Consider the following 23,744-nt stretch of genomic DNA (forward strand, 5'->3'; position numbering starts at 1 on the left):
ATCCATTCAGTGCAGGTTCGGTCACTTGACCTTGTAAAATTGTCCCTTAGTGTCCAAAGATGCCTGGTTTAGGGGGATTAGTGGGGTAAATGTATGGGGTTGCAGGGGTAGGGTGAAATACATTGGGTAGATACTCTGTCAGAGAGTTGGTGCAGACTTGATGGGCTTGATGGCCTCTTCTGCACTGTCGGGATTATATTCTATGATTCTACAGGAATTGAACCCGTGCTGTAGGCGTCGCTTTGCATCACCAACCAGCTGTCCAGCCAATAGGGTTAAACCAATCTAAAGCTAATCTCAGTGACATCAATTGTCATAAAACAATCCCATCTGGTTCACTCATGTCCTTTAGGGAAGGAAATCTGCCGTCCTTACCCAGTCTGGCCTACATTTGACTCCAGACCCACAGCAAAATGGTTGACTCTTAGTTGCCCTCTGAAAATGGCCCAGCAAAGCCACTCAGTTCAAAGGGCAATTAGGGATGGGTAACAAATCTGATGCCACAGCCCATGGAAAAGTAAAAAGAAAATCCCTGTCCTCGAGTTCCCCAGACCAAACGTTCGGGCTTCACAGATAGAGGCATTGAGCATAAAAGCAGGAAGGTTATGCTGCATCTTTACAAAGGCCACGATGAGAGAGTTCCATCCAGATCTGGTCACCACCCTTTCGACAGAATGTGAGGGTTTCTGAGAGTGCGCGCAGAAGATCTGATGGTTTCAGTGTCAAAGAGGTTTTAGCTCCAGGGTTAGGGTTGGAGGAATTGGGGATGTTTCCCTTGGAGCAATGGAGAGTGAGATTTGCTCGAGGTGCACAAGATTGATGGGTTTAGATAAGGTGGAGAAAGAAAAGCTGTTCCTGTTTGCTGAAGGTAGAAGGAGTAGAGGACACAGAGATGAGGTTTTGGGCAAGAGATAAAGTTTAAGTTTTTTTATTAGTATCACAAGTAGGTTTACATTAACGCGGCAATGAAGTTATGTTACTGTGAAAATCCCCTAGTTACCACACCCTGATGTTGTTCAGGTACACTGAGGGAGAATTTAGCACAGCCAACGCACCTGACCAGCCGGGGTGGGGAACAGTTTTACACAGTGCCTGATAGTGATCTGGAACCACCTTGATGGTGGTGGAAGTGGACACAATGAATGATTTCCAGAGGGAATTTGAGAGAATTAAACTTATTGATCAAGTGGGGAGTGGACATGACTGATTGCTCTACAGAGAGCTGGCAGGGACTCAATGGGCCGAATGGTTTCTGCCTGTACGATAATCACTCAATAACTCTAAGACTATTTATGATCCATATACCCAGGGCTTGTTTCCCAACTCGTCAGCACTCAGCCCTCCTCCAAGCCAGACATACACACCCAGGCACGCAGCACTCAGACACCCAGATATCCAGACACCCATCATCCAGACACCCATCACCCAGACACCCATCACCCAGACACTCAGACACTCAGACACCCAGATCCCGGACACTAAGCACCCAGACATTCAGGCACCCAGATATCCAGACACCCAGATATCCAGACACCCATCACCCAGACACCCATCATCCAGACACCTATCACCCAGACACCCAGACACTCAGACACCCAGATCCCGGACACTAAGCACCCAGACACTCAGACACCCAGATACACAGGCACTCAGACACCCAGCACCCAGACATCCAGACATCCCGAGACTGACTACCCTGAGACCCAGACACCCAGCACCCAGACATCCTGAGACTGACTACCGTGAGACCCAGACACCCAGCACCAGACATCCAGCACCTAGACACCCAGCACCCAGAAACCCAGCACCCAGACACCCAGCACCTAGACACCCAGCATCCAGACACCTAGCACCCAGACACCCTGACACCCAGCACCCAGACACCCAGTGATCCTGAGACACAGCACCCAACCCACACCCTGACCCAACACCCAGACACCCAGAACCCAGCATCCAGAGACCCAGCACTCTGAGACCCAGACACCCAGCAGCCTGATCTAGCACCCAGACACCCAGCACTCTGACCTAGCACCCAGACACCCAGCAGCCTGACCTAGCACCCTGACACCCAGTATTCTGACCTAGCACCCTGACACCCAGCAGCCTGATCTAGCACCCTGACTCCAGCATCCTGACACTCAGACACCTAGATCCCAGACACCCAGATACACAGACACTCAGACACCCAGCACCCAGACATCCTGAGACCGACTCCCCAGAAACCCAGCACCCTGACACCCAGCACCCAGACATTATGACACCCAGACATTATGACACCCAGCACCCAGCCCACACCCTGACCCAACATCCAGACACCCATCACCCAGTCCCAGCATCCTGTGACCCAGCACCCTGAGACTCAGACACACAGCACCCTGGCTTAGCACCCTGACACCCAGCACCCAGAGACCAAACTCCACCCCCAGCTTCCCAGTCCCCACAGGCTGCATGTGACCATTTTCAGCCAGATTTGCATACTTTAGGTCACTAGAGGTCACTTTACTCTTCATTCAAGCGGATGTTTCCTCGTGGGAGAATCTAGAACTAGGAGTCACTGTTTAAACATAAGAAGTCACCCATTTAAGACAGAGATAAGGAGAAATGTTTTCTCTCAGAGGGCAGTGAGTCTCTGGAACTCTCCTCCTCAGAAGGAGGTGAAGCAGAGTCTTTGAATATTTTTAAGGTGGAGTGAGATAGATTCTTGAGAAGCCAAGTGGCTTAATCCGGCTCCAAATTCATACGTTTATATTCTAAACATAGGGGGAAAGGATGAAATATTCCTCAATGTGAATTAAGAGGTTTCAGCACCTACCTGTGAGACAGTCCCAGACACTGGCCTGTGGGACAGTCCCAGACAGTGGCCTGTGGGACAGTCCCAGATGCTGGCCTGTGGGACAGTCCCAGACACTGACCTTGGGACAGTCCCAGACACTGGCCTGTGGGACAGTTCCAGACACTGGCCTGTGGGACAGTCCCAGACACTGGTCTGTGGGACAGTACCAGACACTGGCCTATGGGACAGTCATGATGTGGAGATGCCGGCGTTGGACTGCGGTAAACACAGTAAGAGTTTTAACAACACCAGGTTAAAGTCCAACAGGTTTATTTGGTAGCAAATGCCATTAGCTTTCGGAGCGCTGCTCCTTCATCAGATGGAGTGGAAATCTGCATTCCATGCATTTCCATTCCATCTGACGAAGGAGCAGCGCTCCGAAAGCTAATGGCATTTGCTGCCAAATAAACCTGTTGGACTTTAACCTGGTGTTGTTAAAACTCTTACTGTGGGACAGTCCCAGACACTGGCCTGTGGGACAGTCCCAGACATTGGCCTGTGGGACAGTCCCAGACGCTTACCTGTGGGACAGTCCCAGACACTGGCCTGTGAAAAGTCCCAGACACTGGCCTGTGGAACAATCCCAGACACTGGCCTGTGGGACAGTCCCAGATACTGGCCTGTGGGACAGTCCCAGATACTGGCCTGTGAAAAGTCCCAGACACTGGCCTGTGGAACAATCCCAGATACTGGCCAGTGGGACAGTAAGAAGTCTCACAACACTAGGTTAAAGTCCAACAGGTTTATTTGGTAGCAAAAGCCACTAGCTTTCGGAGTGTGCTGCTCCTTCGTCAGGTAAGTGGGAGTTCTGTTCACAAACAGGGCATATAAAGACACAAACTCAATTTACAAAATAATGGTTGGAATGCGAGTCTTTACAGGTAAGCAAGTCTTAAAGGTACAGACAATGTGAGTGGAGAGAGGGTTAAGCACAGGCTAAAGAGATGTGTATCGTCTCCAGCCAGGGCAGTTAGTGAGATTTTGCAAGCCCAGGCAAGTCGTGAGGGTTACAGATAGTGTGACATGAACCCAAGATCCCGGTTGAGGCCGTCTTCATGTGTGGGGAACTTGGCTATCAGTCTCTGCTCAGCGACTCTGCGTTGTCGTGTGTTGTGAAGGCCGCCTTGGAGAATGCTTACCCGAAGATCAGAGGCCGAATGCCCGTGACCGCTGAAGTGTTCCCCAACAGGAAGAGAATACTCCTGCCTGGTGATTGTCGAGCGGTGTTCATTCATCCGTTGTCGCAGCGTCTGCATGGTCTCCCCAGTGTACCATGCCTCGGGACATCCTTTCCCGCAGCGTATCAGGTAGACAACGTTGGCCGAGTTGCAAGTGTATGTACCGTGTACCTAGTGGATGGTGTTCTCACGTGAGATTTTGCAAGCCTGTTGGGGAACACTTCAGCGGTCACGGGCATTCGGCCTCTGATCTTCGGGTAAGCGTTCTTCAAAGCGGCCTTCACAACACACGATAACGCAGAGTCGCTGAGCAGAAACTGATGGCCAAGTTCCTCACACATGAGGACGGCCTCAACCGGGATCTTGGGTTCATGTCACACTATCTGTAACCCCCACGACTTGCCTGGGCTTGCAAAATCTCACTAACTGTCCTGGCTGGAGACAATACACATCTCTAACCTGTGCTTAGCGCTCTCTCCACTCACATTGCCTGTACCTTTGAGACTTGATTACCTGTAAAGACTCGCATTCCAACCATTATTTTGTAAATTGAGTTTGTGTCTTTATATGCCCTGTTTGTGAACAGAACTCCCACTTACCTGATGAAGGGGCAGCGCTCCGAAAGCTAGTGGCTTTTGCTACCAAATAAACCTGTTGGACTTTAACCTGGTGTTGTGAGACTACTTACTGTGTTTACCCCAGTCCAACGCCGGCATCTCCACACTGTGGAATGGTCCCAGACACTGGCCTGTGGGACAGTCAGAGACACTGACCAGTCGAACAGTCCCAGACACTGGTCCGTGGAACAGTCCCAGACACTGGCCTGTGGGACAGTCCCAGACACTGACCTGTGGGACAGTCCCAGATGCTGACCTGTGGGACAGTCCCAGACACTGACCTGTGGGACAGTCCCAAACACTGGCCGGTGGAATAGCCCCAGACACTGGCCTGTTGGACAGTCCCAGATGCTGACCTGTGGCACAGTCCCAGACACTGACCTGTGGGACAGTCCCAAACACTGGCCGGTGGAATAGCCCCAGACACTGACCTGTGGAACAATTCCAGACACTGGCCTGTGGGGCAGTCCCAGATACTGGCCAGTGGGACAGTAAGAAGTCTCACAACACCAGGTTAAAGTCCAACAGGTTTATTTGGTAGCAAAAGGGGCGGCACGGTAGCACAGTGGTTAGCACCGCTGCTTCACAGCTCCAGGGGCCTGGGTTCGATTCCCGGCTTGGGTCACTGTCTGTGTGGAGTTTGCACATTTTCCTCGTGTCTGCGTGGGTTTTCTCCGGGTGCTCCGGTTTCCTCCCACAGTCCAAAGATGTGTGGGTTAGGTTGATTGGCCATGCTAAAAATTGCCCTTAATGTCCTGAGATGCGTAGGTTAGAGGGATTAGTGGGTAAATATGTAGGAATATGGGGGTAGGGCCTGGGTGGGTTTGTGATCGGTGCAGACTCGATGGGCCAAATGGCCTCTTTCTGTACTGTAGGGTTTCTATGATTTCTATGATGAAAAGCCACTAGCTTTCGGAGCGCTGCTCCTTCGTCAGGTAAGTGGGAGTTCTGTTCACAAACAGGGCATATAAAGACACAAACTCAATTTACAAAATAATGATTGGAATGCGAGTCTTTACAGGTAATCAAGTCTTAAAGGTACAGACAATGTAAGTGGAGAGAGCGTTAAGCACAGGTTAAAGAGATGTGTATTGTCTCCAGCCAGGACAGCTAGTGAGATTTTGCAAGCCCAGGCAAGTCGTGGGGGTTACAGATAGTGTGACATGAACCCAAGATCCCGGTTGAGGCCGTCCTCATGTGTGCGGAACTTGGCCATCAGTCTCTGCTCAGCGACTCTGCGTTATCGTGTGTTGTGAAGGCCGCCTTGGAGAACGCTTACCCGAAGATCAGAGGCCGAATGCCCGTGACCGCTGAAGTGTTCCCCAACAGGGCTTGCAAAGTCTCACTAACTGTCCTGTCTGGAGACAATACACATCTCTTTAGCCTGTGCTTAACGCTCTCTCCACTCACATTGTCTGTACCTTTAAGACTTGATTACCTGTAAAGACTCGCATTCCAATCATTATTTTGTAAATTGAGTTTGTGTCTTTATATGCCCTATTTGTGAACAGAACTCCCACTTACCTGACGAAGGGGCAGCGCTCCGAAAGCGAGTGGCTTTTGCTACCAAATAAACCTGTTGGACTTTAACCTGGTGTTGTGAGACTTCTTACTGTGTTTACGCCAGTCCAACGCCAGCATCTCCACACTGTGGAATGGTCCCAGACACTAGCCTGTGGGACTGTCCCAGACACTGACCAGTCGAACAGTCCCATACACTGGTCCGTGGAACAGTCCCAGACACTGACCTGTGGGACAGTCCCAAACACTGGCCGGTGGAATAGTCCCAGACACTGGCCTGTGGGACAGTCCCAGATACTGGCCTGTGGGACAGTCCCAAACACTGGCCGGTGGAGTAGTCCCAGACACTGGCCTGTGGGACAGTCCCAGATACTGGCCTGTGGGACAGTCCCAGACACTGGCCTGTGGGACAGTCCCAGATACTGGCCTGTGGGACTGTCCCAGACACTGGCCTGTGGGACTGTCCCAGATACTGGCCTGTGGGACTGTCCCAGACACTGGCCTGTGGGACAATCTATTTCTCAGCAAAGAGCATTGGGTGCCCCAGGGAGGAGCCAGGGAAGCCTCAGATTTGGGCAGTGTGCTCAGTGGAGCAGGATGAGTGGAAGAGTCAGAAAGAGAGAGAAAAAGAATCAGAGGAAAAAAGAGAAAGTGACAGAGAGAGTCAGAGAGTTAAAGATTGAGACAGACAGAGAGCGTGAGCGAGAGTCAGGGTGAGAGTGAGAGTCAGAGAGAGAGTCAGAGGGAGAGAGTCAGAGAGACAGACAGACAGTGAGAGATGCAGAAAGTAAGACAGATAAAGAGAGTGAGGCAGACAGAGAGCAAGACAGACAGACAGAGAGAGAGGGTGGTTTCTGTCTCTCTCTGTCCATCTGTCTCCCGTTCTGTCTGTCTGTCTCTGTCAGTCTGTCTCTCTCCCTCCATCTGTTTTCTGTCCTGTCTGTCTCTGTCTCTCTGTTCTCTGTCTCTTTCTCTCTGTCCATCTGCCCCCTCTCTGTCAGTCGTTTTCAACCAGTCTGTCTCTCTCTGCCTGTCTTTCTCTGTCTCTGTCTGTCTGTCTCTCTCTCTGTGTGTCTGAAACAGAAACCAGACAGACATAGGGAGAGACAGACTGACAGCTAGAGAGAGACAGACAAGAAAGCGACAGGGGACAGATACAGGTAAAGATAGACAGACCGACAGACAGAGACTGAGACTGACAGACAGAGAGAGACTCACACTGACAGAGACAGACAGATAGAGAGGGAGACAGACTGACAAGAGAGACAGGCAGAGAGACAGCAATCTCTCTAGCAATGGGACTGCCTGAAACTAGGAATCTCCCTGACCTTGATTCTTTGAGCTAAGTTTACAATGCACTGCTCCATGCAGACTTATCTACATGATACTCCATGTAGATGCTAGTTATACTGCCTACACATCTGGCAGAGCACTTTGAAAGATTATTGGATGGGAGCAACCCCTTCCCCCCTTTAACAACAATCCAATCTAAAGGTATTGAGTTCCCATGAAGAGCGAATGACAGTTCTATGTCCTCACGGGAGCACACTCAAGTGAAACAAACTTGCAGCCTCGTGAGAGTGTTAGAAATCTGAAGGCAGCTGCTATCCTGGAGCTGTGATCCCCCTGGTAACTGGATCCAAACCAGTTGGGGAAGTATGAAACGAGACACTCTCTTTTCTTGCTGATAGGTTAATTCACAGAATGCCACATGAGATATCGCTATTCCTAATGACGGCAGCACGGTGGCACAGTGGTTAGAGCTGCTGCCTCACAGCGCCTGGGATCTGGTTCAATTCCCGGCTTGGGTCACTGTCTGTGCGGAATCTGCACGTTCTCCCCATGTCTGCGTGGGTTTCCTCCGGGTGCTCCGGTTTCCTCCCACAGTCCAAAAGACGTACTGGTTAGGGTGCATTGGCCATCCCCCATGATGTTGACAGTGAAGGATTCAGTGATGGTAATGCCATTGAATACAATACAGTGTACCCGAACAAGCATCGGAGTGTGGCGACTCGGGGATTTTTACAGTAACTTCATTGCAGTGTTAATGTAAGCCTACTTGTGACACGAATAAATAAACTTTAGTTTAACTTAATTAAACAGTGTCCCTCCCTGTGGAATGTAATTAACATACATTAACACCTCTCTGTTGCCAACTTGGGTATTTATAGATATGATTTCAAAAATTGGCCAAAAGAATAAAAAAGGAATTGCTAACTCTGAAATAAATACAGAAAAGATCAGAGTAGGAGTAAACCACTAGCGCGCTCTGCCAGTCAGTACAATCTTCGATCATCTGGATAAAATGATTCTCCTGAAATCTTCAGATGTGAATAATCCAACTGACTTTAAAACAACTGTCTCAGCGGGATGACTGAATGATCGGTGGACTTCCTTTTGTGTTTTTTTTTTGCAGAGAGTTGGATTGAAAGGTGCCTCAGTGAGAGCGAAAGCAAGCGGTTTCCAAACCACACCTCGTTGACGAATGTGTCCATTGGTGAGGAACGTGAGTACTGGGCAGGGGCTTTTACTGGGAACGGAACCCTGATACAAATCCCCAGGTAGGGCAGAGTTCAAGGACATTAGCAGTCAGTATGAATGAAATATAAAAGCACAGCGGCAGCACTGTGTGTCGTGGGAAAATGTGAAGTTGTTCATTTTGGAAGGGGGGATAAACAAATAGAGTGTTATTTAAATGGAGAAAAACTGCAGAAAGCTGCAACACAAAGGGATGTGGGGGTACCTGAGCACGAAACACAGAAAGCTCGCACACAGGAGCAGCAGGTAATCAGGAAGGCTAATGGAATGTTGCTCCTTATTTCAAGGGGGTTGGCTATAAGAGTCAGGAAGTCTTGCTGCAACTGCACAAAGTATTGGTGAGACCATAGCTGGAGCACTGTGAGCAGTTTTGGTCCCTTTATTTAAGGAAAGATATTATTTCATTGGAGGCAGTCCAGAGAAGGTTCACTAGGATGATCCCCGGTATGGAGGGATCGTCTTATGAGCAATTGCCCTTTAGAAGGTGGTGGTGAGCTGCCTTCCTGAACCGTTGTAGACAATGTGGTGTAGGTACACCCACAGTTCTGTTAGGGAAGGAGTTCCAGGATTTTGACCCAGTGATAGTGAAGGAACGGTGATTTATTTCCAAGTCAGAATGGTGTATGGTTTGGTACACACCGCTGTCACTGTGCGCCGATGGTGGAGGGAGTGGATGTTTGTGGATGGGGTGTCAGTCAAATGGGTTGCTTTGTCCTGGATGGTGTCGAGCTTCTTGAGTGTTGTTGGAGCTGCACTCATCCAGGCAAGTGGAGAACAATCCATCACACTCCTGACTTGTGCCTTGTAGATGGTGGACAGTCTTTGGGGAGTCAGGAGGTGAGTTACTCACTGCAGAATTCCCAGCCTTTGACCTGCCCTTGTTGCCACAGTATTTATATGGCCAGTCCAGTTCAGTTTTGGGTCAATGGTAACTCCCAGGATGTTGATAGTGAAGGATTCAGTGATGGTAATGCCATTGAATACATTAATGGGTGTGTTTGTTGGAGTGAGTGTGTTTTATGAGAGAGTGGGTGTTTGTGCAGCTACTCTATGGTTACTCTATGAATAAACATGCCATGTCACTGTATGGATTGCCATGATGTGGAGATGCCGGTGTTGGACTGGGGTGGGCACAGTAAGAAGTCTCACAACACCAGGTTAAAGTCCAACAGGTTTATTTGGTAGCACAAGCCACAAGCTTTCGGAACACTGCCTCTTCATCAGGTGAGTGAGAGTTGTGTTCACAAACAGGGCATATATAGATACAAAGTCAATTTACAAGATAATGGTTGGAATGCAAGTCTTTACAGGTAATCAAGTCTTAAAGGTACAGACAATGTGAGGAACACATTGTCATTGCCATGTCAGTTTACTGTATGATAAGTGTGTTGAGATTACCAAATGCATTATGTCACTGTGGTGATTAATATATTATGCTACAGTATGAATTAACATGCCAGGGTTACTGCATTGATTAACATGTCATCTTACTGTGTGGATTAACATGTTAAGGGGAGTTTTCCCGTCCCACCCGCCACGGGAATTGTAGCAGGCCGGGGGTGGGGGGGGGGGGGGGGGGGGCGCAGACCATGGAAAGGTCCATTGACCTTGGGTGGGATTTTCCGGTTTTGGGGCGAGCGTGGCCAGAAAATCCCACCCCTCATGCTACTTAATGGATTAACATGCCATATAACATCATGTGTCAGGTTATCATATGGATTAACATGTCAGTTTATTGTGTGGTTTAAATGTTGTGTTCCCATATGGATTAACATGTCCTGTTACTATATGGATTAATAAGTCGGTTTACAGTATGGATTAATGTGTCAGGTTACCTGTTTAATGTGCCATGTTATTGTGTTGATTAACATGTTTAATCCTGTTAGAAGTTTATAAATTTCTATAAAATCCCCTCTCACTTTTCTAAATTCCAATGAATATAATCCTAACCAACTTAGTCTCTCCTCATATAACAGACCTGCCAAGCCAGGAATCAGCCTGGTAAACCTTCGCTGCGCTCCCTCTGTAGCAGCAACATCTTTCCTCAGATAAAGACACCAAAAGTGCACACAATACTTCAGGTGTGGCCTCACCAACGCCCTATACAATTGCAGCGAAACATCCCAATCCCTGTACTCAAATGCTCTCACTATGAAGGCCAACATACTTTACAGCCTGCTGTACCTCTGTGCTTACTTTCAGTGACTGATACACAAGGACACCAAAGTCTCGCTGAGTATCCACTTCTCCCATTCAAATAATAATCTGCCTTCCTATTATTGCTACCAGAGTGGATAACCTCATACTTACCCACATTATATGTCAGGTTACTGTTTGAATTACCACGTCAGGTTACTAGAAAGATTGACATGTCATGTTAATGTACAGATTAATGTGTACGTATTAACATTTGATGTTACTGTATGGATCAATTGGGTTAATGGATTAACATTTCATGTTACCTATGGATTAACATGTCATGTTACCGTATGGATGAACATGTTAGAATATTGTATGGATTAGCATGTCATTTTACTCTATGGATGAACATGTCAGGTTCCTGTACGAATTACCACATCAGGACACTATTCAGATTGACATGTCAGGTTAATGTACAGATTAATATGTCATGTTATTGTATGGATTGACATGTCAGTTTACTGAAAGGATTAACATATCATGTTACTGAATGGATTAACATGTCTTATTACTGTATAGATTAACCTGTTGTTCTTTTGTAAGGATTAACATGTCTTGTAATTGTATAGATTAATGTGTCAGGTTACTGTATGATTAAAATGTCATGTTACTGTACATATTAACATGTCAGGTTACTGCATTGATTAACATTATTATATATTTAAATGGTTGTATGACTGCTTTAAGAGCTGATCACATGATTTGATGGCGAAGTGATTAAGGTCTTTCACAGGCTGCAGTTTTAGTTTCAGTTTGCACTCTGTACAGGTCCTAGAATAAACCGGCTGTGTGTTAATTTGAATTTATATGTGCAAACCAATCTTTACTTTTTGTTTAAAACCTACAACCCCTAACACAGTGAGGAATTATGAAAAGAATTGACTTTGAGTCAGGATTCTTTTTGTTTGAGAACATTGAGAAAAGATCCTAAGTAGAATAAAAAAACATTGTGGGCCCTCACACTTCAAATGTTAGAAGGCTGGGGAGAAGCAGGAACAGGATTAGAGATTAAAGTGTGAGTAAGGAAAAGACCAAGTAAGAAAAAAAGCACTCTATGTGTTTTTAAAAGAGGTTTTTTTCCCGATCAGAAAAGGGTGAGTCCAGGCAGTACCTGGCATATTTGAAAAGAAGGGTTGCTCTAATGTATGGCTGGGGTCATTTGGAAAAACTAATCAAGTCAATGGTCTCCGGGGTGAAAAGAGGAGTACTGGGGAAGACAGAAAAAAACAAATGTATGTACTGAGTAATCGTGAGTCGCTAATACCTGCAAGAGAATTGGCAGGTCAGTTAAAATTCACCGGCCCTTTCAATGAAGAAAATGAATCATTGAGTTCCTATGCAAAATGTTTTCAGTACTTTGTATGAGCGAATAAAATTGAAAACAAGTTGCTTGTACCAGCTTTTCTCAATACAATGCAAAGTAAAACTTGTAATTTGCTCCGGAGCTTGGTTCATCCAGCAAAGCCTAAGCTTACGATGATTTGACAAAGATCCTTGAAGAGCATCACTCTCCAAAGCCACTGATCATCACGGAATGGTTCAGGTTCCACTGAAGGAATCAACTGGAAGACAAAAGCATTGCTCAATTTTTGGCAACCTTAAAAAGGCTGGCACAACATTGAGAGTTTGGTGAGTTATTAGAAGATACTCTTTGAGAGTGAGTAGTTTGTGGTCTCCAAAATGAGGCTATCCAAAGAAGATTACTTGCTGAACATACTTCGACTTTAAAGACAGCAGTAGAAATTGCAGTGTCGATAGAACTGGCTACTAAAGAGGCTTCACAATTTGGTGCAGGAATGAAGATCCGTAAGTTGGGAACTGCTCATAGGAAGTCAAAACAGCAACAAGCATGTCATAGATGTTCCATAATGGGGCATTCAATGAGTGAATGCTGGAGCAAGGACAGTCAATGCAAGAATTGCGGCAAAATGGGTCACATTGCAGAAGCTTGTTGCGATAGACTAGCTTTCCCTGAGAAGAAGATTCAGAAGAAGAATCTGGGTACCTTCAAGGAGAAGAACAAGTTGCATTCTAAAAAAAGAATTTGCAATGTGGAAGAAAAGAATTATGACTGTGAAGAAGATAATGTTTAGAAATATGATGAAGATCTTCAACTGAACATCTTATCCATACATGGTAAATCACATAGATTCTGGGTGATCCCGAAGTTAAGTGGACAACCTATTAGGATGGAGGTTGATACTGATGTTGCTGTATCTTTAACTCCTGAGACTACATATCAACAAAAACTGAAGCATCTTCCTTTAAAACCAGCTGATGTAATTTTAAATACATACAAAGAAGAGATCATACCATTAAAGGGTTACATCATGGTCACCATAGAGTTGAGTGGTCAAACAGTGGAGTTGCTTCTCCATGTGATCCATGGTAATTTTCCAGCTCTATCTGGGAGACCATGGTTGGAGAAGATAAAACTTAACTGGAGTGCTGTCAACAGGTTAGTCAATGCCAAAACAGATCTACAGTATCTTCTGGATAAATACAAGAGTGTATTCGAAGAGACACTTGGCACAATGGGGGGAGTTCAAGTGAAACTCAGGAGAAGCCTAATAGTCAACCAAAAAGTCTCAAAGCAAGAGCAGTGCCATATGTAATTTGTCCCAAGGTTGAAGAAGAATTAGTGTGATTTGTTAACACCGGTGTGTTACAGCTGGCTACAATGAGTGGCTGGGCTACCCCTATCGTACCTGTCATGAAACCAGATGGTTCAGTTTGAATTGTGGTAATTTCAAAACAACCATCAATCTAGTGTTGTGTGTTGATTAATATCCGCTTCCTTCAATTGAAGATTTGTTTGCTGGGTTATTGGGTGGACAGAAATTCAACAAGGTTTATCTTTCGCAAGCATATTTACAGGTGCGTGCATTGTTGAATCTCAACCATTGCTTATCATTGCTACTCATAACGGTCTTTTTCATTATAAAACATTGCCTTTTGGAATAACATCCAGACCAGCCCTATCCCAAAGATTGATGGATCAGATTTTAAGTGGTCACTCTGGTGACAATGTTACCTGGGTGATATTCTAATTACAGGGTCCAGTGGACAGGAGCACTTGAATAATTTAGAAGCAACATTGGAACATCTTCAAGTATATGGTCTGTGTAACAAGAAGGAAAAGTGTGACTTTTTTCCAGACATCAGTCCAGTATTTGGATCATGTTATTGATAGTAAAGGCCTACATAAAGCAGATAAAAAGATGGACATTATTTTAAAAGAGACAAGTGATGCAATTAAGGTCCTTTCAAGGTTTAGTGAATTATTATAGCAAATTCGTTTCTAGCTTAGCTACATTATTGAAGCCATTGCCTAATTTACTGCGTGAAACAGTCATGGGGCTGGTCAACAGCATGTGAGAAGGCATACAGGGATGTCAAAGATACATTGCAGAAGTCTGAAGTATTGGTTTATTGTAGTCCAAAGCTTCCATTACTACTTGTTTGTGATACTTCACCTTATGAAGTTTCACATATTATGCCTTTGGGAGAAGAGCGACCAATAGCTTTTGTTTTGCGTACTCTGACTAGTGCTCAGCGAGATTAAGAAACATTGGGTGCACAAAGGTTTCGTCATGATGCATATGGTCATCATTTCACATTATTGACTGATCATTGGCCCTTAACTACAATATTGTGGCACAGTGGTTAGCACTGCTGCCTCGCAGCGCCAGGACCCGGGTTCGATTCCCGGCTTGGGTCACTGTCTGTGCAGAGACTACACATTCTCCCCGTGTCTGCGTGGGTTTCCTCCGGGTGCTCCGGTTTCCTCCCACAGTCTGAAAGATGTGCAGGTTCGGTGCATTAGTCATGTTAAATTCTCCCTCAGAACAGGGGATTCTCACAATAACTTCATGGCAGTGTTAATGTAAGCCGACTTGCGACACTAATAAATAAACTTCAAAACTTTAAACTTTAAAATATTTGGGCCGTATAAAGGCATAACATCATGAGCTGTTAGCCAATTGTAAAGATGGTCACTGACCTGATCTGCACTCTCCTACAATATAAATTATCCTCATTCAGAGTGCCATGCTAATGCTGATGCATTATCGTGCTTATCTTTACCTATTGAGAAGGTGCCACCAATTAATTTTGCTAATATTCTTTAATTTTTGTGAGTAGATCATTTCCCTGTGACAGCTTCTCAGGTTCACAGACATACCAGAAATGATCCTGTGATGGGGAAGGTGATGGATATGGTATTGAAAGGAATGATAGTTAGAACACATCGTACGCACCCTGATTTGAAACCTTGTGTCAGGAAAGCTTGAGTTGACTGTCCAAAGTGAGTGTTAATGTGGGGAATCTGAGTGATCATTCCTCCTAGTTTGCATTTCAGAATTCTTGAAGAACTACATGAAGGACATCCTGGTTATTATATTATATTATAGTCCAGATAAAGAAATTGGCACCTAATTATTTTTGGTGGCCAGGTCTGAATACTCAGATTGAAGAAAAACTGGGACAATGTCAATCCTGCGCATGAATAGGAACTACACCGCTGTTGTCCCCTTTACACCATTGGGAGTGGTCTAAAATGCTATGGCAATGATTGCATGTAGATTCTGCTGGTCCAGTTAGCCATATTGATGCATGCTCTAAGTGGACAGAAGTTGTTATCATGAGACCTGCTGCAGCTGAACAAACCATTGAAAAACTTGATGAAATGTTTGCAAGATTTGGTAAACCGGAACAGATTGTTCGTGATAATGGTTCACAGTTCACTTCACAAGTGTTTGAGGATTATCTCAAAGTAAATGGTATTCAGCGTATAAAATCTGCACCTTATCATCCATCAACCAATGGATTAGCTGACAGATTCATACAATCCTTGAAATGTTCTTCAGCGACTTCAAGAGAGCAAGGTTCATTATTACATCATGTAAATAGCTTTTTGGCATCTTATAGAAATATTACTCATGAAACTACCCACGTTCTCCTGCTTTACTACTCTTAAAAAGAAAGTTGAGAACTACGTTTGATTTGTTATTACCTCCAGAAATAGAGCATCAACAACAATCTCAAGCTGCTCGATGAGAAGTGAGGGCAAAACAATACTCATTTTAACAAGGAAATCGAATGTCAGCACGTAATTATGCCATGAGTGAGAAATAGGTACCAGCCACGAGCAAAAACAGGTCTGTTGGGGTTTTTCCAGAGGCTAACTTTAGCTAATACAAAGACCTGTGATTACAGCATCCTGGTGAAAGATGTTTCTTTATTGATCAACATACGCTGGGAGAAAAGGTTTGGGCGATCCAGCCCTTCTCTGGTTTCTGCCTGACTTTTCCAAGGCCACCTGCTCTGTACTCTTATCTGGTTTAATACTCTGCCTATTTATTAAGCTGGCTGGGATGACTAGCTTGTCCTTGCTCAATGAATGTCTCCTTCACTGAGCTGTCTGGTACCCATGCTGATAAGAGCTACGATTCTATGTGTGTATTGCTATAAAGAATGTGGTTCATTTTACTGGACTATTTTCCCTTATTACCTTAGAACTCTGTGCCATTAGCCAAGCTGTATGTCCTTAAAATAATACACTTGTCAGAAATACATGTATAAATTCTCTAACTGTGGTTATATGTGTTTCTATGCAGACGGTACCTCTGTAAGATATATATAAGACAGTCTGTGATTCTTATCCTAAACTAATCCACTCTGTTCTAATGATCTTTATTAGTGTTTAAATCCCAGAGTATTTTGTATCCCTCTAACAAGGTCCAATTTCTTACACAGTTCAAACTGAAGACGAGCTAGTAACTCCATGCTGACCAATTGTTGTCATCTCGAAATGAGTTCTCAGACTCATCTCCAGAAGTACCAATGTCTTTAGTCTCTAGTGTTGTGGACACAATTACAAAAGATCTAGTTGAATCTGAGTTGCCTGATGATTGTGTCTTAGCTACTATACAACGTGAGAATGATGCAGAATTAGTTCCAGGGAAAGAAGTGTCTACTGAAGTTCCAAATCATACTTGTAGGGTCAAGAAGAGCCAAATTCCAGAACATCATATGAAACCAAAGAGGAATAGATGTCCTCCTGATCGACGTTCCTGTTGACTGTGCATAATGATTAATGATGCATAGCATTGCGTCTAAAGTATTATCGATCTGATATATAACATAGTAGTAATTTGTTGTCATGACCACAGAGGTAAAGGGGGAGGGATGTTATATATTTAACTGGGTGCATGATTGCTCTGAGAGCTGATTACACGATTTGATAGTGATGCCATTAAAGTGTTTCACAGGCTGCTGTTTTAGTTTCAATTTGTTTCTGTACAGGGAAGAGGGCCGAGAATAAACCTGTTGTTGTTAGTTCGAATCTAGAGACCCGATTTTACCATCGTGTTGCGCCTGTTTTCAGGCACGAAAACTTGGTAAAGTCGGGCATGAGGTGAGTAGCATGATCTGCACCTGCCTTCACGCCGGTTCCCCCTTTACCAAGGCCCGAAAATGGCCGCGATCGGGCATGATGGCCATTTAAATGCATTTGCATGCATTTAAATTGAATTAATGGGTTGCACACCCAACTTTACCGGCACTTCCCCCTTTACCACCGTGTTCGCCCATCCAGAATCAGCCCGAAACAGACATGCTCCACTAACGTCCGATTCGGACGCTCCAGTTAGTGAGGAAGTAAGTGCCGAGCGTCCGATGGCTCTCTGCTTGAGATTGGTGGGGGGTGGGGGTGTGGGGGGTGGAGGTGGGTCTGCTGCCAGTCTGCCTGTGATCAGTGGGGGGGGAAGTGGGGTACACTGCCATTCTGCCTGAGATCGATGGGAGGAGGGGGGAGTGACCCGCGATTGGTCTGGGTGGCGAGGCTGTGGGGGGATAAGGGGGTCAGTAATGTTGTGGGTGGTGGGGCAATGTCTGTGGGGGCCAGCGGGAGGCATTATCCGGCCCGGGAGGGATGTGGCAGGGAGTCGCATTCTATCATTGTTTCTGCGCATGTGCAGTTGGAGGCGCCGATCGGAGCTGCAGGGTTTCGGGCACGTTAAGCCCCACCCACAGGCTTGTGCAGCGCGATTCGGAATCGCTGATATCTTTGCAGGCAGAGTGCGTATGGAGGCAACTGAGAACGGGTCTAAAAGATGAATCTGAAACACTCTCAGTTTCAAGTCCACCCAGCACTTAGAATCAAAATGGTAAAATAGGGCCCTACGCGTGCAAACCACATCTTTTCTCGTTGTGTAAAACCCACAATTCCCAACATAGTTAGGATATTACAAACGTGTTATTTAACTGAATGGATTAAGATGTCAGGATATTGTATGGTGGGTAACTCTATGAATTAACATCAGGCTACTCTGTGGATTAATGTGTTGTGTCACTGTAGGGATTAAGATGTGAGTTTACTTTAAAGCTAACATGACATTTTACTGTACAGATGAACATGTCCTGTTAATGTATGGAGAAAATTGTCATGTTACTGTATGGATGCACGGATCATGTTACTATATGGATTAATATATTGTGTTCCTGTATGGATTAACATGTCATGTTGCTGTATGAGTTAACGTCATGTTATCGTACAAATTAACTTGTCTTGTTACTGTGTGGATTAATGTGTTTGCTACTTTATGGATTGGGATTCCCACTTCTATTTGTTTCTTTATCTGCAGATGAAGAAAAAGAAAATAACCGAGCGTCAAAGCCCCACTCCACTCCAGCGACTCTGCAATGGTGAGTTCAGTGAGTTATTAAGTGAAGGAAGTTACTCTCCACTTTTACTCTTCCTCATGCTCTTGTCAATTCCCCTCCTTCTCCTCAGCTCTTCCTCCCACCACCCCCCACCCCCCCCTCACTCTTTCTACTTCATCATTAACAGTATTTCTAGTCCACATACCATCCTGTAATCAGCAGCAACTCTGCGTGGTTTCTATATAAATACTAAAGACTCCAGACTCTGAACAATCTGGGCTTGTGTGTGTGTCACTTGTCGATGTTAGCAGAGTGTTTCAGATAACTGTCTGAGGAATCACCATCAGGAAGCAACTTCTTAATGAGGTGATTTCTAAACGATGATCTCACTAACCATGATTTGCTGTTTCTGGTCCACATCTCCTGGAATGACCTGGTTAATCTGGTTTGTGTCCCAACTAGGCTGGAGGAGAACTATGAGATTGCTGAAGGGGTGTGTATCCCGCGCAGTGCTCTGTACATGCACTATCTGGACTTCTGTGAGAAAAACGACACGCAGCCGGTCAATGCGGCAAGTTTCGGCAAGGTGAGTAACGGATTGGTTACCGAGGGAGTGAGTTAGCTCAGTAACCGGGGGAGTGAGTTAGCTCAGTAACTGGGGGAGTGAGTTAGCTCAGTAACTGGGAGTGAGTTAGCTCAGTAACTGGGGGAGTGAGTTAGCTCAGTAACTGGGGGAGTGAGTTAGCTCAGTGACTGAGAGTGAGTTAGCTCAGTAACCGGGGGAGTGAGTTAGCTCAGTAACTGGGGGAGTGAGTTAGCTCAGTAACTGGGAGTGAGTTAGCTCAGTAACTGGGAGTGAGTTAGCTCAGTAACTGGGGGAGTGAGTTAGCTCAGTGACTGAGAGTGAGTTAGCTCAGTAACCGGGGGAGTGAGTTAGCTCAGTAACTGGGGGAGTGAGTTAGCTCAGTAACTGGGAGTGAGTTAGCTCAGTAACTGGGGGTGAGTTAGCTCAGTAACTGGGAGTGAGTTAGCTCAGTAACTGGGAGTGAGTTAGCTCAGTAACTGGGAGCGAGTTAGCTCAGTAACTGAGGGAGTGAGTTAGCTCAGTAACTGGGGGAGTGAGTTAGCTCAGTAACCGGGAGTGAGTTAGCTCAGTAACCGGGGGAGTGAGTTAGCTCAGTAACTGAGAGTGAGTTAGCTCAGTAACTGGGGGAGTGAGTTAGCTCAGTAACTGGGGGAGTGAGTTAGCTCAGTGACCGGGACTGAGTTAGCTCAGTAACTAGGGGAGTGAGTTAGCTCAGTAACTGGGGGAGTGAGTTAGCTCAGTAACCGGGAGTGAGTTAGCTCAGTAACTGGGGGAGTGAGTTAGCTCAGTAACTGAGAGTGAGTTAGCTCATAACTGAGAGTGAGTTAGCTCAGTAACTGGGAGTGAGTTAGCTCAGTAACTGGGAGTGAGTTAGCTCAGTAACTGGGAGTGAGTTAGCTCAGCAACCGGGGGAGTGAGTTAGCTCAGTAACTGGGAGTGAGTTAGCTCATAACTGAAAGTGAGTTAGCTCAGTAACTGGGAGTGAGTTAGCTCAGTAACTGGGAGTGAGTTAGCTCAGTAACTGGGGAGTGAGTTAGCTCAGTAACTGGGGGAGTGAGTTAGCTCAGTAACTGGGAGTGAGTTAGCTCAGTAACTGAGAGTGAGTTAGCTCAGTAACTGGGGGAGTGAGTTAGCTCAGTAACTGGGGGAGTGAGTTAGCTCAGTAACCGGGGGAGTGAGTTAGCTCAGTAACCGGGGGAGTGAGTTAGCTCAGTAACTGGGAGCGAGTTAGCTCAGTAACTGGGAGTGAGTTAGCTCAGTAACTGGGGGAGTGAGTTAGCTCAGTAACCGGGGGAGTGAGTTAGCTCAGTAACTGGGAATGAGTTAGCTCAGTAACTGGGGGAGTGAGTTAGCTCAGTAACTGGGAATGAGTTAGCTCAGTAACTGGGGGAGTGAGTTAGCTCAGTAACTGGGGGAGTGAGTTAGCTCAGTAACTGGGAGTGAGTTAGCTCAGTAACTGAGAGTGAGTTAACTCAGTAACTGGGGGAGTGAGTTAGCTCAGTAACCGGGACTGAGTTAGCTCAGTAACTGGGGGAGTGAGTTAGCTCAGTAACTGGGGGAGTGAGTTAGCTCAGTAACCGGGAGTGAGTTAGCTCAGTAACCGGGGGAGTGAGTTAGCTCAGTAACTGAGAGTGAGTTAGCTCATAACTGAGAGTGAGTTAGCTCAGTAACTGGGAGTGAGTTAGCTCAGTAACTGGGAGTGAGTTAGCTCAGTAACTGGGAGTGAGTTAGCTCAGTAACCGGGGGAGTGAGTTAGCTCAGTAACTGGGAGTGAGTTAGCTCATAACTGAGAGTGAGTTAGCTCAGTAACTGGGAGTGAGTTAGCTCAGTAACTGGGAGTGAGTTAGCTCAGTAACTGGGGGAGTGAGTTAGCTCAGTAACTGGGGGAGTGAGTTAGCTCAGTAACTGGGAGTGAGTTAGCTCAGTAACTGAGAGTGAGTTAGCTCAGTAACTGGGGGAGTGAGTTAGCTCAGTAACCGGGGGAGTGAGTTAGCTCAGTAACCGGGGGAGTGAGTTAGCTCAGTAACTGGGGGAGTGAGTTAGCTCAGTAACTGGGAGTGAGTTAGCTCAGTAACTGGGAGTGAGTTAGCTCAGTAACTGAGAGTGAGTTAGCTCAGTAACTGGGGGAGTGAGTTAGCTCAGTAACCGGGGGAGTGAGTTAGCTCAGTAACTGGGAATGAGTTAGCTCAGTAACTGGGGGAGTGAGTTAGCTCAGTAACTGGGAATGAGTTAGCTCAGTAACTGGGGGAGTGAGTTAGCTCAGTAACTGGGGGAGTGAGTTAGCTCAGTAACTGGGAGTGAGTTAGCTCAGTAACTGAGAGTGAGTTAACTCAGTAACTGGAGGAGTGAGTTAGCTCAGTAACCGGGACTGAGTTAGCTCAGTAACTGGGGGAGTGAGTTAGCTCAGTAACTGGGGGAGTGAGTTAGCTCAGTAACTGGGGGAGTGAGTTAGCTCAGTAACCGGGACTGAGTTAGCTCAGTAACTGGGGGAGTGAGTTAGCTCAGTAACCGGGAGTGAGTTAGCTCAGTAACCGGGAGTGAGTTAGCTCAGTAACTGAGAGTGAGTTAGCTCAGTAACTGGGAGTGAGTTAGCTCAGTAACTGGGAGTGAGTTAGCTCAGTAACTGAGAGTGAGTTAACTCAGTAACTGGGGGAGTGAGTTAGCTCAGTAACTGGGGGAGTGAGTTAGCTCAGTAACTGGGAGTGAGTTAGCTCATAACTGAGAGTGAGTTAGCTCAGTAACCGGGACTGAGTTAGCTCAGTAACTGGGGGAGTGAGTTAGCTCAGTAACCGGGAGTGAGTTAGCTCAGTAACTGAGAGTGAGTTAGCTCAGTAACTGGCAGTGAGTTAGCTCAGTAACTGGGAGTGAGTTAGCTCAGTAACTGAGAGTGAGTTAGCTCAGTAACTGGGGGAGTGAGTTAGCTCAGTAACTGGGGAGTGAGTTCGCTCAGTAACTGGGAGTGAGTTAGCTCAGTAACTGAGAATGAGTTAACTCAGTAACTGGGGGAGTGAGTTAGCTCAGTAACCGGGACTGAGTTAGCTCCGTAACTGGGGGAGTGAGTTAGCTCAGTAACCAGGAGTGAGTTAGCTCAGTAACTGAGAGTGAGTTAGCTCAGTAACTGGGAGTGAGTTAGCTCAGTAACTGGGAGTGAGTTAGCTCAGTAACTGAGAGTGAGTTAACTCAGTAACTGGGGGAGTGAGTTAGCTCAGTAACTGGGAGTGAGTTAGCTCAGTAACCGGGACTGAGTTAGCTCAGTAACTGGGGGAGTGAGTTAGCTCAGTAACTGGGGGAGTGAGTTAGCTCAGTAACTGGGGGAGTGAGTTAGCTCAGTAACTGGGAATGAGTTAGCTCAGTAACTGGGGGAGTGAGTTAGCTCAGTAACTGGGAATGAGTTAGCTCAGTAACTGGGGGAGTGAGTTAGCTCAGTAACTGGGGGAGTGAGTTAGCTCAGTAACTGGGAGTGAGTTAGCTCAGTAACTGAGAGTGAGTTAACTCAGTAACTGGTGGAGTGAGTTAGCTCAGTAACCGGGACTGAGTTAGCTCAGTAACTGGGGGAGTGAGTTAGCTCAGTAACTGGGGGAGTGAGTTAGCTCAGTAACTGGGGGAGTGAGTTAGCTCAGTAACCGGGACTGAGTTAGCTCAGTAACTGGGGGAGTGAGTTAGCTCAGTAACCGGGTGTGAGTTAGCTCAGTAACCGGGAGTGAGTTAGCTCAGTAACTGAGAGTGAGTTAGCTCGGTAACTGGGAGTGAGTTAGCTCAGTAACTGAGAGTGAGTTAGCTCAGTAACTGAGAGTGAGTTAACTCAGTAACTGGGGGAGTGAGTTAGCTCAGTAACTGGGGGAGTGAGTTAGCTCAGTAACTGGGAGTGAGTTAGCTCATAACTGAGAGTGAGTTAACTCAGTAACTGGGGGAGTGAGTTAGCTCAGTAACCGGGACTGAGTTAGCTCAGTAACTGGGGGAGTGAGTTAGCTCAGTAACCGGGACTGAGTTAGCTCAGTAACTGGGGGAGTGAGTTAGCTCAGTAACCGGGAGTGAGTTAGCTCAGTAACTGAGAGTGAGTTAGCTCAGTAACTGGCAGTGAGTTAGCTCAGTAACTGGGAGTGAGTTAGCTCAGTAACTGAGAGTGAGTTAACTCAGTAACTGGGGGAGTGAGTTAGCTCAGTAACCGGGGGAGTGAGTTAACTCAGTAACTGGGGGAGTGAGTTAGCTCAGTAACTGGGGGAGTGAGTTAGCTCAGTAACTGGGGAGTGAGTTAGCTCAGTAACTGGGAGTGAGTTAGCTCAGTAACTGAGAGTGAGTTAACTCAGTAACTGGGGGAGTGAGTTAGCTCAGTAACCGGGACTGAGTTAGCTCAGTAACTGGGGGAGTGAGTTAGCTCAGTAACCGGGAGTGAGTTAGCTCAGTAACTGAGAGTGAGTTAGCTCAGTAACTGGGAGTGAGTTAGCTCAGTAACTGGGAGTGAGTTAGCTCAGTAACTGAGAGTGAGTTAACTCAGTAACTGGGGGAGTGAGTTAGCTCAGTAACTGGGAGTGAGTTAGCTCAGTAACCGGGACTGAGTTAGCTCAGTAACTGGGGGAGTGAGTTAGCTCAGTAACTGGGGGAGTGAG

The 23,744-nt window shown here is 46.2% G+C and overlaps 1 protein-coding gene across 1 annotated transcript in view; it reads left to right on the plus strand.

Annotated features, from left to right (window-relative positions):
* rfx4 (regulatory factor X, 4) overlaps positions 1 to 23,744 on the plus strand; it is a 114,873-nt gene that overhangs the window by 17,148 nt on the left and 73,981 nt on the right. The window contains exons 2-4 of the mRNA XM_078221077.1: positions 8,566 to 8,655; positions 18,533 to 18,593; positions 19,014 to 19,137. Of these exons, the coding sequence (XP_078077203.1) occupies positions 8,566 to 8,655; positions 18,533 to 18,593; positions 19,014 to 19,137 (275 nt within the window). The remainder of the gene's footprint in view (positions 1 to 8,565; positions 8,656 to 18,532; positions 18,594 to 19,013; positions 19,138 to 23,744) is intronic.

The sequence above is a fragment of the Mustelus asterias genome, chromosome 9 (assembly GCF_964213995.1).
Source record: "Mustelus asterias chromosome 9, sMusAst1.hap1.1, whole genome shotgun sequence".
NCBI classification, from domain to species: Eukaryota; Metazoa; Chordata; class Chondrichthyes; order Carcharhiniformes; family Triakidae; genus Mustelus; species Mustelus asterias.